General features: G+C 42.6%; 2 protein-coding genes across 2 annotated transcripts; both read right to left on the bottom strand.

Moving 5' to 3' along the window:
* Positions 1 to 166: 166 nt before the first annotated feature.
* LOC129376386 (tissue alpha-L-fucosidase-like) lies at positions 167 to 2,832 on the bottom strand. The gene is made up of 8 exons (XM_055056022.1): positions 2,381 to 2,832; positions 2,113 to 2,247; positions 1,800 to 1,937; positions 1,537 to 1,642; positions 1,234 to 1,434; positions 960 to 1,150; positions 710 to 809; positions 167 to 602 (listed from the first exon to the last, which is right to left on the bottom strand). The coding sequence occupies exons 1-8, from the start codon at positions 2,725 to 2,727 to the stop codon at positions 468 to 470; spliced, it is 1,353 nt and encodes a 450-aa protein (XP_054911997.1). The 5' UTR covers positions 2,728 to 2,832; the 3' UTR covers positions 167 to 467.
* A 319-nt stretch (positions 2,833 to 3,151) lies between these two features.
* zbtb8b (zinc finger and BTB domain containing 8B) lies at positions 3,152 to 7,639 on the bottom strand. The gene is made up of 5 exons (XM_055056021.1): positions 7,519 to 7,639; positions 7,082 to 7,275; positions 4,658 to 5,579; positions 4,352 to 4,530; positions 3,152 to 3,999 (listed from the first exon to the last, which is right to left on the bottom strand). The coding sequence occupies exons 2-5, from the start codon at positions 7,253 to 7,255 to the stop codon at positions 3,685 to 3,687; spliced, it is 1,590 nt and encodes a 529-aa protein (XP_054911996.1). The 5' UTR covers positions 7,256 to 7,275; positions 7,519 to 7,639; the 3' UTR covers positions 3,152 to 3,684.
* Between the last annotated feature and the right edge of the window lie 9,118 nt (positions 7,640 to 16,757).

A 16,757-nucleotide genomic window follows, 5' to 3' on the forward strand; every position in this document is an offset into this window, starting at 1 on the left:
ACCCCAAATTCTCAACTGGACTAGAGGAGAAGCTTGGAAAGCGCTGGAGTCTTCACCTTGTTGGCTTTGAACCATTTCTATGGACTGTTTGCTGTAAGTTTTGTGTAGTTATGCCAATCTCCCAAACTGTAGTTCAAATCAGATGAATCTTTTCTGGACTGCTGTGCAAAGTTTGCGAGAGAAAAAGCACAGAGAGTGTTTATTTTCCACAAAATTGGAAATCCCCACATGTTGAACAGGAGTGCCACTTTTCGTTTTTGGTAATAAAAAACTCACCAAAAACATTTTTAAAAATGGAGACACAGTCATATATTAACCAAAAACAAGTTTTCAGATCAGGAAAGGAATGATCAAAGACATTTAAAAAAATTCCCTTAAGCGTTATCCTATTATCCCTCCAAAGTGAAAAATTACAACATGAATTGAATGCATTGTCTTACATGGTAAATATTTTATAACTTCAAATTTCACTGGACATTGTCCAGTTTGAGTGTCCAGGCTTGGCCAGGAGTGAAAGGTAGCTCAGGCAAAAGGATGGAGAGGCCTGCATTAGGGTAGACTGGTGCCCAAGGTAGGGAGGACGGACGACCCAAGAGAGTCACCTAGAAAAGAAACGGATTCCTATTTGTCACTTTTACATTATTGATCGTGGGTTTGGTCATGTACTTGATCCAAAATGGCAACACATAATCTTAATAATCCCATTTACCTTAGTTGCTGCTGATGTTTGGGGGATCAACAGCTTCAGTGTAGTTGTTGGGGGTTTGGCTGTTATTATAGCGTAGACTGTGGCACCTTTTGAGGTATACCTAGAAGAAGACGTGAAAAGTAGCAACCATCAAGATCATGGCCATCAAGATCAAGCCAAAACTCATACTGAGTTTCTGGTAGCATGGAAGGAGAAAACACCAAACAATGAACTCTCAGATCCTAAATATTCAACTTTCCAGCTTTCTTACCACACTGGCACGGTGCCGTTTTCCATTTGGACCCTCCAAGGTTTGGTGGTGTAGATGGCCTCTCCGTTGGTTTCCAGCCAGGCACCAACACCCCTCAGCCTCTCCTCAAACACACAGGGAATGGTCCCGTCGGCTGTGGGACCTACATTGAGGAGATAATTACCTCCTAGAGCCACAGTGCTGACCAGATCCTGTGAAGAAAATGAGAAGCATTCAGTTCTGAAGATGAGGCGGCTGCATCTTCAGCAATCTGAACGTCATCTTGTATCTTTACGTCAATAATGGCAGGTAAATCCATCAGTTCTTTGAGCTTCATGTTTCGACGGTAACCCCACGATAAAGTGTCCACAGATGTACATTTCTCCCACTTGTGTTTGGGCAGCTGGCCTGGGGTGTATTTGTCCTGGCAGTTATAAAAGCCACCATGTTTGCAGGCAGTGCCTTGCCCCCATCGGTCATTGGTCACAATAGTATCCTAAAACCAAGGAACATGAGGTAAATGGTTATTTTAGTTTAGCGCAACTCTTTAGAGCAAAGTGTAGACAGTTTGTGTTTCCCTATCATAAAAAAGACTGACTTTGACAGGGCTGTCGTTGTAGAGCCACGCCAGAAACTGAGTGGAGTTCCAGTAGGTGTCTGGTGCTTCCCAGTCGCCATCGGACCAGATGACCTCAGGTCTGTACCTGCAAGGTAAATTTGACACCATCATGTTGTGCAATAACTGAGAACGAGCTAACTTTAGCTAAGGCATGGCTGTCGTTTGTGCAACAATAACAGAGGAACTGAAAACAACAAGCGGTGCGATAGGTAACTAAAACTTAAAAACTAAAACTTACTGACCTTACAACAATGTTATAGAGTTCAGGAAGTAGTTTCCGCATCACAAACTGTTGGGTTTTGAATCCATTCTTCTTGTCCTCCAGGTAGAGCGGGTTGAACCACTCATACAAGGAGTTGTAGAGGCCATAGTGCAGCGATCTGAGTGACCAAGACGACAAATCTTTGAAGCTCTTGTTTTTTACCTTCACGTATGAGACGTGTTTTCAGTTAACAGCTGCAGTGGTTCAGGTGGTTTTTGTGCTGCATTTTATACTCCTGCTGCACTCATTTACCAGAACCTACAATTAGCAGATATTTCCTTGAGCTCACTCACCGGCTGCGAACTGCATCTCCCAGGTCTTTCACCAAGTCCCTTTTGGGACCATTGTCCACAGAATTCCAGTTCCAGGAGTAAGGAGACCCCCAGTTAGTGAATCCTTCATGATGTTTGGAAGTCAGGACAACATATCTGGAAAGAGAGCGCTGTGAAAACAATGCCCTGCAGAAAAACTCATGAAATCCATCAAGCTTAACAAAATGCAGGGGTAGTTTATCACGGAACAGATGTGGCGCCACCCGGAAATGGAGCATAAACACCTTACTTTGCACCGGAGGCTTTGAAGACGTCCGCCCACTCCTCCGGGTCGAAAAACTGTGCGTGGAACCGCGGGGCGAAATCCGGGTACCCGAAGCCGGGCGGGTAGTTCTCGGACATGTAGGCCACACAGTGCGGGTCGGGCGGCCGCTGGCCCTGCCAGTGCCACCAGAACCACTCGCTGCCGAAGCCCGGCACCGAAAACACCCCCCAGTGGACAAAGACTCCCACCTTGGCTTCGTCGTACCACGACGGCAGCGGTCTGGCGTCCAGACTGGTCCAGTCCGCGGTGTAGCGAGCCGCCGCGGGACACGCCGAGGCGACGAGGAGGAGCAGGAGGGAGACGGCGGCCATAGCTGGTACCGGTTGGCCTAAAGTAACTGATTTAAAGTTCTTTGGATCTGCCGGAAGAGTCTGTTGTTGCTGTTTTGTTTCCTCGTCACGTGACTGGAATCACGCGGAGCTTCAGGAAACAATAACTGTTTTTTTATGGGCTTATTTGGTTTTCCATTGTTCTCAGATAAATTAATCAACCCACTTGTTATTGATCTACTGCTATATTTCTGTTTTTAAAGCACATTTTCGATTTTAATCCTCTCGTCTCCCTGCTCAACACACCTGCACTTTAACAATGCGAGTTTTTAGCCACTAGATGGCAGCACGTCTGTGGGCACCTCCGCTTTCACGAGCCTGGTAAACTTCAAGAATGCAGATGGAGAAATGCTTATTGATCACTGTCACCATTTTCAGTGCAGTACACACAAACGGAGGCGCCAGGTGTTCAGAGACATTTATTTATTTGAATTCATGATTGACGTCTCAACCCCGATCCTACTGGACAAGAACAAAATCTTCCATTTCTCTGTACAGCAACTCAGAGAGAAATGTAAATTTCTTAACATCCAAGTACAATGCAAAAAAAAGCATCCATGTGCTGAATTTTAAACAAGATTTGTGAAATGATCCTTTTCTATCAAGCGCCAAACAAATCTCCATAATGACAAGGCAGACACAGGCGCACGCTCCAACTCCATTTTAAATCGTGTTTAATTATTCAAGTTCCAGAAGGTTCTGAAAAAGCAAACAGCCGTGAATACTTTGTTGGCACTGTACACATTTGAAATTTAAAGTTACAGCTACACATGATTTCGGACAGGTTTCCTGCGACTAGCTAATCACTGACACACGTTGACAGGCAGCTTTGGACCGGAAATTCAGGACACAAATGAGTGAGTGAGTGAATAAATAAATAATTTTGCAATAATAATAAGTGCAACGAGGCCATGTTTTATTACTCGTTGATGGTAAAATTCACAGTGTATGACTGACATCAGAGCATTCAGCAAGCTGTCTTTCCAGCATCTGTTTCTCCACCAAGTCCTCCACTCTGCCGACCTCCACCTCGTCCACATCGTCCATAAAGCTTGACCAGTCTGTGGTCCCATCCGCACGCACCATGGGCTCTGGCTGGCTGGACGGGTCAGCGGGCGCAGAATCTTCATGAGTGGTGGTCACGCAGTTGCAGCTGTCGCAAATACCGAAACGCCTCAATCCCGGGGAGACGTTTGACCCTGTGAACGTTCGCCTGCAGCTCTTGCATGATACTGGCCAGTAGTGCCTGTGAACCTATGGACAGACACACAGTGGGCATTGTTTTGACTCGGATTAGAGTTTGTAAGAAACAGGAACACTCAACCATACATAGAAGAGCGGGCATTGGTATCGCTGGGCTCATGAGTTTGTCAGTAATCACTTCAGGCAGAATTACTGCATTCAGCCACAGTCCCACACAAAACCAAGACCCCATGGTGTTTGTACAGGCCTCACCATGAAATACCAAAAGTTGTCACATTTGTGAGATGCTTTATATTTAATTGGAAAAAAAAAACATTAAAATGATTACTGAAGATTGTAGGACAAGTCATACTAACAAAATGGTGTACATAAAAAAAACATGATGGTCACACTTCACTCTTACACTAAGGGCGTGGGTCCGGAGATGCTCCTGTCGTGTGAACCTCTTGCCACACATGGGACAGGGGAAGGGCCTCTCTCCGGTGTGGCAGCGGATGTGTCTCTTCATGATTCCTTTCTGCTTGGCAGTGTATGGACAGAAAGGGCACTTGTGGAGTTTTACTGGCACGACCAAGCCATCGCCTGCAGGGGAAGAAAGGCGACAACTGAATACATACAAATCTTCTGCTTTCTGATTTATTATATTTAACTTGGTCTTAGGTTATTGTAGCTCATTCATTGACTGTTAAAACTGACTGAATGTAATTACCTGTGTCCTCTCCGAGCCAATCAGACTGGATCTCCATTATAGATGACCCAACAAAGCCCAAACTTTCATCCATTCTGCTACTTCCTGTGCTGCTGCCAAGTCCTTGGTTGAAGCGCTGACCTGCTCGGTCCCCCACAGGACTGGGGCCTCGGGGGCCTTCACCTCTGGACAGAATCTCCATCAGCTGTCGGGTGTTAAATGAAGGGCTGTATCCTAAAGGGGACCTCTCATTGGAGGCTGAGGGACTTTGAAGTAACCTGCTATGGTGTGTGCCATGCAGAGAGGACCCAGGATATGGCGCAAGGTCTTTGGTGTCGGGGGACTCTATGAGTTCCTCATCAGGGTCATACTCTATTTTAGGGTTCACCAACTCTGGGGTCAAAGCAGAAGATGAGGAGGATGAGAGATTAGTCTGATCCATGTGACCCTTTTGGTCTTCCCTCCCAGATGGAAACCCCTCCCTAGAGGAGTAAGCGCTGTCAATGTTTCTACTTGAGCCTCCTGGGGTGGCAACTGCGGTAGACAAGGGGGTACTTGTTGAAGTCCCTTCCTCAGGACCTAAACCCGACCCCCCATCTACTTCTGCAGCCTCTGGACTTGTCCCTGTAACACCTGTGCCCCCAGCGACGGATGCAGAAGGAGTTCCGCTGTCCGCGGGACCAGTTGCTTCATTGTCCTTCTGGTTCTCTTTCTTCGTGGTCCTCTCCTTATCCTTGTTGCAAATCTCCAAAGATGAGTGGATGTACTCTTTACAGAAGTTCACGAGCTCTGTCATCTGCAGATAGCTAGCCGCTGACATCACCTCAATCACGTTGTTGCTGTTAAGAGCCAAGCGGCCAGAATAGAGGAAGTCGAGGATGACAGAGAAGGCGTCGGCTGTCACGATGTCCAGCGACGCTGTGCTGTAGCGCTGTCCGCTGTCCTGAAAAGTCATTCCCAAATTTAAAACTAGAAATCTGCAAACACATGGCTTTGAACTGTTCTGAAACATCAGTTAATGATTTTGTGTAACAGCTTGAACCTTCAGTGTAATGTTATGTACCAATTACATTTAACCAATGTACTTAACATGTAGATAAATTCATCCACAATTAACTGAATATGCCCAAATTATATTTAGGCATATTATTTTTTTTTTAATCAGATTTCATTTTGATTTTAAAATGATAAAGAAGTATTTCTGCAAAAAACTGTATGATTTGTTTTCTAGCTTTCAGTCCAGTTTCAGAGCTCACCACAGTACTGAGACTGCCCCTGTCAAAGAGTTCAAAGACATACGGACTGTGGCAGAACCACAGTGCCAGTACTTTTGGATCTCAGAGCAACATTCGACACTATTGACACTGACAATGATATTCTGATTAAGCAACTGGAGAGCTGGGTAGGACTCTCTGGTGCAGGAACAGAAACAACTTTGTGTCAATAAGTAACTTCTTGTCAGAGCGGACAGAAGTCACAGGTGGGGTATCCCAAGGTTACATTTTGGGGCCCTTTGGGGTTTCTTTAAAAGCTACATGCTTGTGCTAGCTCAGATTAGAACAAGTAATAAGATAAATCTCTCCAGCTGAATGGAAACAAAACTGAAGTTAACTTTGGACCCAACGGGTCAACTTCAGTTATTACAGCTAAACACCACCAGTCGAATCTGAAATCTTGGTGCTGTTATAATCTCTGACCATAACTTTCAGACACACCTAAAGACAGTTACAAAGTCAGACTTCCATCACCTGAACAACATTTCCAGGATCAAAGGAGTAATGTCCCAGCAAGAGCTAGAGAAACTCATCAATGAGTCATTTTGTCACATTGATAATGGCAACAGTGTATTTTAAAAGTCTGTATAAAAAGTCAGTTGAATCAATGCCGCTCGCATTCTCACTAAAAATAGGAAAATGGAGCAAGTCACCCCAGTTGTAGAGTCCTTAAACTGGCTCTCTTTAACTCAGACAAAATACTTTGAAACTCAGATAAAAGACTTTAAACACTGATTTCATAAATCACTGAATGGATTAGCGCCAAAATACATACAAGATCTGTGCTCTTGTTGTTGTGTCAACCTTCCAGATCACTCAGGTCTTTTGATAAAATCTACTCTTCATCCCCAGAATAAAAATCAAACATGAAGAAACAGCATTCAGTTTTATGCTCCTCTCATGTGGAATTTATTTATTTACTTTTTTAGAAAATTGCAAAAATGCTGAAACACAGACTTCTAAACCAAAAACTGCCCTGCTTACAGCTGCCTTGATAAATAATAACTGAAACATTGATTAATTTGTAATCTTCCTTAAAATATTTCATGAGTTTTGAAGATGACACTTTAACCCAAGCATTTACTCTAAAACACTGCACATTCTTACACAAAATGTGTAAGAACACTGCTTCTGTCTGATGGAGAACAGAGAGAAGCAGTGTAATCCTCACCTGCAGGTAGTGAACCAAAAGAGCCCGGAAATAGCCGCTTCCAGCAAACAGCACGTTACGGTGGGCTTTGAATACACGCCCCTCCACCAGGATACTGCAGTCGCAGAAGAAGTCTCGCTTTCGCTGCTCATTGAGCTCAAACAGCAATTTGGGCAGATAACAGGGAACCTCCATGTTTCTCCTTCTCCGTGATTCTAGCAGGTGGGAGGAACAAAAACAAACCCTGCGGGTGATTATCGGGGGGTAAAAATGGGATCAAATGCTTTGTTAGAATGACTTAAAACTACACAGGAAGTGATTTACGCTCTGCTCTGTTTGCTAACGTGACTAGCACTAGCTAGCTGCTAATGCTTAGTCGAGCGACACAACACAGCTGCGTCACGCAGCAGGCCTTAACGAAGCGTTTCATACTATAAACCCTTTCATGACTGACTTACCTGTGTTCTCAGAAGTACTCTATAAACCTACTCGGGAAAGAAAGACAGCAGCCTGCAGGACTCATTGTCCCATACCCTACAAAAGCAAAGACTTCCGCTTTCGTTAAACAATTACGTACAATTTCCTCGTCCAATCATTGGACCGAGCGAGAGTCAAACGCCGCGTCTCTCCCTCGCGTTGGACGTGAAACGGCGTTGGTGACGTCACGGACGTCCTCACGGAGTCCGTTTCGTCACACCGTGTCGTAGGGCCCTAATGACTGAAAGTGTGGAAAGTGCTGTTCCGGTATTTGCTGGTGATTGAAAAATACTGCCTGTATTAATTTTGGGTGCTAAACTGATTTTTCTGCTGCCCACAGAAAAAAAAAGAAAGAAAATGACACAGAAGAAGAAACAACAGAGATAAAGAAGGCATAAATGAAGGACACACTTTAAACACTATTGTATTTGTTTCTGAAATGTTTACAAATGTTGCAAAAAATGTCACTGTGACTGGATAATGCAACAATCACAAACATGCTTGTCTTCACATGCTGTGTTGCAGTATTTTGTTCTCTTCCAGAATGCATTTAGCACTCAGCTTTATGTGTAGGCTATGCAGAGTTGCTCTCACAGATAAAAATTTAAATCCTTTCTATATGGATTAATTGGTGCAAAAATGTGAATAGGAAGGAAGATGGCGCATACCTATCCACATTTTTTTTTCTTTCAAATAAAAAACAGGAAAGTGTAACATGTAAATTCAGCCTTGATTACTTAAACACCACTAAATAAAATCCAGTGCACTCTATTGCCTTCAGTTAATTGTAATTGTGTAATTTTATTCAAGTCTAAATTCAGCTATTATGTTTGTTAGAGAAGATGAGAGAACAAAAACCACAAAGAAAAGGGAACACAGTCAAGAAGAAGTTTAAAGCAGGATTAGGCTATAAAACAATAATCCCAAACTTCAAACATCTCATAGAGGACTGCAGCATCCAGTGTGAGGCAACCGCTAAAAGACATGCACACTATTTGCATGTCTTTTAGCGGTTTAGTTTGCCCGACCGAACTGACAGGTCGGGCAAGGAGAGCATTAATTGGAGAATTAGCCAAGATGTCCACGGTAACTCTGGGGACCTGCACCAATTCATGGCTGAGGTGCAAGAATCTGCCGAGAGGAAAACTGTTTGTTGTGGGTTCCATAAATTTGGATAATACAGTTGCTGTAAGAGCACCAAAATAAGTCTCATTTAAAGTTTTCAGCAGGCCATGTAGAGGACATGGAAACGAGGCGCTCATTACCGGGTAAAGCGACCCGGTAATGAGCGATATCAAAGACATAAAAAAAAAACACTAAACACATAATACTGCAACTAGTCGCATTGTGCCTACAGGATACCCCATTTCAATCACATGATTAAAAAAAATTTTACAAGTAAGGCTGTGGTAAGGAGTAGCTGGCAAACCGGAGCATATTCATAAATGTGAATGGCCTAGTCAAGGTCCAGACCTAAATCAAATTAAGAACCAGTGCCAAGATTGTTGTAATTGTTTTGGAAGCTGGTTCCCCAAAGTACTGGCACTGGGAGGCATAATGCGTATTTTTATTTGTAAAATAAATTTTGAAAACTGTTAATTTCTTGCGTTTTGCTTTATAATTAAGCATTGCTTTGAGTAGATCTGTCATATAAGTTCCCAATAAATGACAATTTGTGGTTGTAATTGTAGAGAATTTTACATGTATTCAAGGGGTATAAATACTTTTGCGAGGTATTCTAAGTGAAAATACATTTTTACTTCAAAAGCCTTGCAAAAATGTGACGATTCGTTTAAAAAGCTCTAAATTCTCCCTAAAACATTATTCGTCTTTGTCACCGCCAGTATAAGTTACAAAACGTCCTGCCAGTGATCTGGATGATAATCGCCTCCTTTCCCTCTTGCACCACTTTGAGCCCGCAGCAGCACACCCGCCTGCCCTCATTGTCTGCTCATGAATACTTGTTTATTTGCCTTCCATTTTGGAAAGAAAATAGTTCCTTTCTCATTTTCAGAAGCAGCGGGGATAAACAAGAAGTTCCTTTAGAGCTGCACCACACCCTCGATGCACAATCCGCAGCTTTTAGAAGTGTTCTTTGCACTGATGGGTGCCGACCAGGCAACTTATTTGTTTCAGATATTTTCCCATGGCAAACAGCGTGAACACAAAGGCTTCGTGTTGGCCTGATGGAACCACAGAACCGCCACACTTGAGCCTCTTCTCTCTTTCTCTTTTTTTTTTTTTTGCAAAATAAAATTTACGGTACCTCAAAAAGAAAAAAAATACTTTATTCATGCTAAATATAAAGTACCATAGCCCAGCAGGGGTTCGGTTTAGGCCTTGTAAACTTGACGCAAAGTCATCAAGGGCCAGTTGACCCATGTGCAACGACTAGAACCCGAAACGAAACTTAATTAGGTTAAGCTTTGTGGTAGTTCTGGGTGCTGACCTTCTTCTTCTCACTGCGCCTCAGGGGAACACAAGGCCTTTTGTTTTGGTCATTTGTTGACTTCATGGCAGGAAACTCCCTCTCATGCAGGCCTTCCACACTCAAGACCGTGAAGCTCCTTCAATGCCACCAATCCGGGTGACAGTTTAACGCCGGTTTACACCCAGCAACCCTTTAGGAACAAATAACATTGGCGATTTATGATCGGGCTTTGCCCCATGCCTGTGATTATGACGGCGCGTGATTTACCGATGGAAAGCCAGACGAGAAAAGTAAATAGATGTAGCGATCACTGCTGTTATGTAAGGTCGCCTCTGAACGCGGGACCTCACTCATTGTGTGCGTTAGCCACTCGGAGACCCACGGCTGGCACAGAGGGCTCCAACGGCACTCCGCTGGGTCCCTGTGGTCTGCGCCTCAGCTCATAACAGCCACTTAGGCCGGCATTTTCCCAGGCTGAGACAACACACCACGGTGGCAGCGGGAGCCGCAGAGAGGGCCTGATTAAAGACTAGAGACAATGGAGGGAGAGTGAGCCGGGGACCATGGTGGCATTTTCCATCTCCGCCACTGTCTCCTGGGGGGACCAAGTATGTGCCGTGAAACGTTTGAATTATCCCAGAATCTCTGGAATTCAGACGGAGGCACCGCGGAGAGGACCCTCGACCGGGGATCAAAGAGCTTTGAGAGGAGTGCGGTAGACTGGTGGTGAAGTCGAGTACATGGTGGAGCATGAGTGTGTTTTTGCGTGTGCGTGCGTGTGTGTATGTGAGCTTAGGGGCATACTTGTGTGCTTAAGAGCACTCAGTTGAAAAAGATAAAGACAATGTTTAAGTTTGAAGCATTTATAGCTTCATGTGTAGGGATGTTTAAAAAACAAGAAAGGGGGCCCATGTTTGGTTTTTGAGGAGACATTGATCACTGAGTGGTGTATAAAGGCATGTGGGGAGTATGTGTTGCTGTCCTTTTATCCTTCACAGGATGAAATAATGCAATCATAGCCAATCATTGCAAGTCTAATACAGTGGGCGCCCCTCTTTAGCTCGGAGACGCCACTCTCTGTGGTGGCTGAGGGACAGAAAGAGCAAAGCAAGAGACGGGGGTGAACCTCGACTTTCTATGGCCATCTATCTCTCTGTAATTATCACTTAATGTTCCTCTGTGTTCTGGAGACGTCTGTCTCTTGCTCTGTCTTTTCTGTTCCTATGGAAGAGGACAACAAGCATGAGTCAGAAATAAATCTGCCAGCCTTTTTATCATCGTATATTTAGCCTCAGAGCAGAGTGGCAAACGAAGCCGTCCCAGACCGCCAGCTTCCGGTATCGCAGGGCCTCAGCGATGGCTGGTTGGCTGGCCGTCTTCGCCACAGCTATATCCAAAAGATCAAAGAATCCTTTACTGTAGCAAAGTCAGCTTCACAAGTTTTGACTTTAACTGAGAGACAAAGCCAAAGTCACCAATAATCTACAACAGGCAGTGCCTTTGCATGTGCCATTTTGTCAAGTTGCAGCTACAAGTTTTATAGGAATTTGGTGTGCGTTTTCCCTACCAGTTTTGAACAGCGAGACACCAAATGTTTTTGTCCATTCTTCTTTGTAAAACAGCTCAAGCCACATCAGACCGAGTAGAAAGTGTTTGTGAACATCAGTTTTCAAGACTCACCACAATAGCTAAATTGTGTTGAGGTCCTCAGTCTTAAGTCTTGCCAGTGAAACTTTCTTAATTAAGGTGTTATGATCCTTGGGTGTTTGTGCTTTGGGTCTCATTTGTGTTTCCATTTTGATCGTTTCATTGTTGTTTATTTACTTAGATCTCGCTCTCTTGCTCATTCCCTTGTGTTTTTGGTCTCGTAGTTTATCTACATTTGTGCTTTTGGATTTTGTGTCTCGAGATTAGTGTTCCTGTCTGTTTCTTGTTAGTTTCACAAATTCTCTTTGTTCATTTGTCTCTATTCCTTCAGTTCCTTCATCCTGACAGTAACTGGTGTGACTTATCACTTGTTGACCATGACATTATCCACCTCTGTCCCTCTCTGTGTATGTCGTTCTTTGGTCTTTCCATGGTTACATCTGGTCACTAACTACGTTTCCCCTGCTGTGTCGCTGCTTACGACCTATAAGTTGTTCAGTTTCTGTTTATATAATGAATCCCTTAGATTATTCCAAACCTCTGTCTGCATTTTAGTCCAACCTTAATATTACAAATATTAAGGTTAGATCATAACATAAGGACTTTTTGTCCCAGGTTGTACATATCTTGGGATATCTACGTCATATCGTTTTATGACAAATCACTCTTTTAGATCTGTTTTAGTCTTGATGATGTTTTTGTTGTTGGACCTTTCTGATTGTTACATGTCAAACATTTTGCAACTGATTATTTTATTTATTTATTTTTTTGTACTGAAATTTGTCTTCATCTTTCCAGGTCAAAGGTTTACAGGATGCGCTCCATGGTGCTGAGACAACAATCCTCAGTGCAGCAGACTCGGGTTTCTTTCTCCTCTCTGCCCATTTCCTGTGTGGTGACTGTCAAAGGCCTCTGGTGCAGTAAAATGTTTTAAAAAGAGGAGAAAGTTCATTTCATTGTTGTTGATGCCCAGTGGTTTGAACCGTGTTGTTCTAAGCTCTGGATTTTGTTTTCCCAAAGGTAAAATTTGTGGACTGTCCATCTAAAAGTTGTCCATTGAGCTGCGGATCTTCCAAGTTACCATTGGACGCCTTTGCTGCTTTCCTCTTTATTTTTCTGCTCAGTTTGTCAATTTATGTAGGTGGAAAAATTTCTTTCACTTATGTTTATGGTTTTGGACAAAAATGTTAATAACATATCTGATCACATGTTTCGTATGGTTACTATGTTTGTTTGTTTTTTAAATGTTACATTTGAAGTCATCAGTCATCCAAAAAGTTTGTTTCTTATATGAAATAAAACAACTTAAGTGGTGAACCACTATCTTGTTTTTTTTTGTTTGTTTGTTTGTTTTTTTTATTAAGAAAAATACATTTAATAAACTATTTATTCCTCTCAATAGTCGATGGGAAAAACTTCAGTTTTTTCTGAAGAAACATATCGGTAAAAATAAAAGATTAGCTTAAATAGGGATACACTTTTATTTGAGTGGTCCATAAAGTGCAACCAGGAATTCTAAATAAAATCTAAAATAAAATCAGAGCACAAAGTATGAAATTAGACTGAACAGATCTGCCCTTATGCATCAGGCGCATTGCCACCGTTGCCTCATCTAGAATGTCTTTTATAATATCGGGGCCGATACAAATATTACTATTGGATCGGTGCATCTCTAATGTCCAGCTATCTGAAATATAATTCTTGCCCTAAAGTTTTGATGCGGCAACAGCTTTATTTGGTCGGCCACTTTCTTTCCCCGTCTCTGTCCTTCGTGTCTCTCTTTTTACTTTAGCTCAAGACAAAAATATCTAAACAAACAAATGAAATTAGTTTTTACTGACATTTTTTTTTTCTCTTTCTGCTAAAATCTCATTAGTGAAACGTTTTTAGAAACTAGTATCCAAGCTCCACCCAAACCACCAGAGCAGGGAGGAACAATAAAAGATGAAGAGGAGTGGGCGGTGAATTTATAAACATGTACACTGTGTGCTTAATTATTAGGCAAGTCGTTTGACGATTATTTTTATTAATCACCAGCTGCAATGCACTTGGTTAAGTCAAAAGTATTAATAAACCTCAAACATGAATGTTTAAGAAAGCAAATGGGAAGTTTTGGTTTTCTTAGAATATCTGGACGTGCATAATTACTGGGTAACTATTACTGTCATTATTATTATTATTTGCATAATCAAAATCATGCAAAAAAGAAAAATACACACTTTCCCATTTCACTTTTTTGTTCTTGTTCAATTGTTCTTGCGCTTATTCCTGATGGTAAGTGTCGCCTTTGTTAGTCGCCAGGCTGATCCTGGACATCAAGTAAGGCTGAGGCAGCAGCGCAGTAGAAGAAAGAAATACTGCCGCCTGCAGGTGGGAGTTAGCAGTCACTTAAATCTGATGTTACAGACAATTTTTGATTGAACTCACGATGATGCATTAGCAGAAAATGATTCTGGAATCAATTTATTTTGTGAGAATTTCCACGACTGTGGAGTCACAAAAAATTAAAAAATAAAAATGCAGGGACTGATGTAATTTGACTGTTTTAAAACCTCTTTCGATTTGACCGCTAAATTAATATTTGAGCACACAATTGTTGTCTCCAAGTTTCTTTTTATGTGTCCCTATCAAGTCTGGGGGACCACACGAAAAGCTTTGGCAGGCAGAATGTGCAGGCTCGAGGTGGCTTTGCGTTCTGTCATAACCCTGAAAAATGCCAATACTATCAACATTATGACATTAAATGATATGCAGTTTACAAGTCATAAGAGCTTTTCAACCAGGGCTATGTAAGTGTAGTAGGATTCCCTGAAAATAATAATTCTCAAATCTCATTCTTCTTTGTTTTCTCAAATGCATTTGATTGTTTTTCTTAATCTCAAATCTTGGGGTAAGATAAGAAAAGCAAAGGAGCAGACAGAAATTCAAATTTATTAGCTTGTGCCTCCAGTGTAATAATTCTGAGAATTGTTTACCCATAAAAGTTTTGTCCGTGCGCCAATAAAGAGTCCACTGAAGAGATGAAAATGCCTTCCATTATTATCAACATCCTCCCCTCATCAAAGCCTCATTTCTTTCCAAACACATCCAGCATAACCCCCTTCTTGGAAAACTAAAAACGACCCAGTAGAGCACTTGGTGGTACTTCTCCTTTTCTCCTTCTCTTTTTTGTGGAGGCAGGGGGCTTATGCTCATCCTTGTGAACTGCCGTCAGAACGAGGTGCGAGCAGGAAACCTTCCCTGATAGGACTCTAATCTGAGGTGTAAAGTTAGACGGGGGATTTGGGAAAGTGAGAGGCTGTCAGGGAGCGGTGGGCTGGAGTGCCTGAGCGTCTTTGTCTGCGGGCTTGTGAGAGCTCCACTGAACCAATTTCTGAGTCATCTAAATTGTAATGTTTTCACATCGTTCTCTGAGGAGCAGGTGGTGATCTCATTTGTTTTGAAATGAAAAAAAGCACACACGCCCTGAAACTATTGATGCCACTTAAGGATTTTCATGTCATGTTACAACTTTTTTTGCTTCCGATACAATACAGATATTTGTATCGTCAGCCGATACCGATCTGATACAGAAAAGCAATGCTGAATTGACTTAAAACGTTTCTTTAAAAAAAGACATTGCACTGAATTACAATTTTATTTGGTCATTACAGATCACACAATAACAGCAAACATGTAAACATTGAAAAGAGCTGCAGGTAGCCGAAAATCTGTTGACGGGGCAACTGGTGGAAATGCGATGCAAATATCTGTAGTACAGCCCTAAACCCATCGAGAACCTTTCTCAAGACTTAAAAATGGAGGTTTATGGACGTTCTCTATCCAACCTAAATGGATTTGGACTATGTTGGAAAGAAAAATTGGGGGATAGCGGGATTGTGCAAAGCTAATACTCTAATATAGATGACTTTCTAACATTGCACTGATGCAGACTCAATAAAAATACAAGCCATTCGGAGTGTTCACATTTTTATTTACAGAAAATATTTCTTAAAATTTTTTGTATTCCGCTTCACATTAACTAGTTTGTGTGATTTATCCCATAAAATCCCAACAAGAGTCTGTGGAAGTGAGGGGTATGAACATTTCTGCAGAACGCTGGGGGTTTTATTTCACAACATAAATCCGTAGCTGACGGAGAAATGAAACCTCACATGGCAGCATGCCGTAAAACATTTGTTTCCCCCCATAAACGTGAAATACAGCAGCTTCCGAACAAAAAAAAAAAACTTAAGCAGGCTAATATTAGCCGACTCTTAACAACCCCTAACCCCTGCTTCCACCACCTTTTCCACTTACCCCCCCCTTCCCAGTCATCAAATCAGACACAGTCACACGAGTGGCCCGGGCGGGTGGGGGTGGGTCGGTCGGGTGGATTAGCCTTGAACCCTTTGATTTTTCACTTTTTCCTTCTTCCTCCTCAGCTCTCTCTGAGGCTCATAAAAGGCTCCGTGCCGTGTGTGATGTGGCAGAGGAGCGCAGTCAGAATGGACTGATTACGGAGGAGCGCCCGCGTGCCTTTGAGTCATGGCACCAAAATACATTCTTCAAGTGCTTAAATATAGTAACAGTTTGGCTTTTTAAAGTCTGTTTTTCTCACTGGAAGACTTTGGGGCATCCTCTTCTGGCATTTTTTTTTTCTTTTTGAAAATGTAAATCAAAACCTTTTTTTTTTTTCAACGCACCCAAATCCCTAACCCCAGTCTTCCCCTTTATTCCCTTTTTATTTTGTTTTTGGTTGGTTTGTTTAATCTTATGAAGGAAATTAACTTGGTGTGGGAAAGGCAGAATTCTTTGAGCGAGAAGTTGTTTTGGAGAGTTGTGTACATAAGCATTTTCTCTCTCCCCTTTTTCAGCACAGGAAGAAAAAGTGCCGGGGGGTTTGTGCCAAAACCTCATGAAGTACAGATAAAAAGGAGCTGAGTGAGAGGGAGGCCGCAACACCGCGACAAAGATACGGGGCTGTCCAAGCAAAGCGCTTTACAAATGACAATCTCCAGGGGGAAGACTGGCGGCAGGGTGGGGGTGGGTTGGGGGTTCAACTCTGGATGGATTGTTGGGAAGAGAAGGAAGATGGGTACTGAGACGGGGTTTGGGGGAGGTGATTGGGGAAACATCTCCCCCCCTTCCCACCCAACTCCC

The sequence above is a fragment of the Poeciliopsis prolifica genome, unplaced genomic scaffold, assembly GCF_027474105.1.
Source record: "Poeciliopsis prolifica strain line A6 unplaced genomic scaffold, Auburn_PproV2 SCAFFOLD043, whole genome shotgun sequence".
NCBI classification, from domain to species: domain Eukaryota; kingdom Metazoa; phylum Chordata; class Actinopteri; order Cyprinodontiformes; family Poeciliidae; genus Poeciliopsis; species Poeciliopsis prolifica.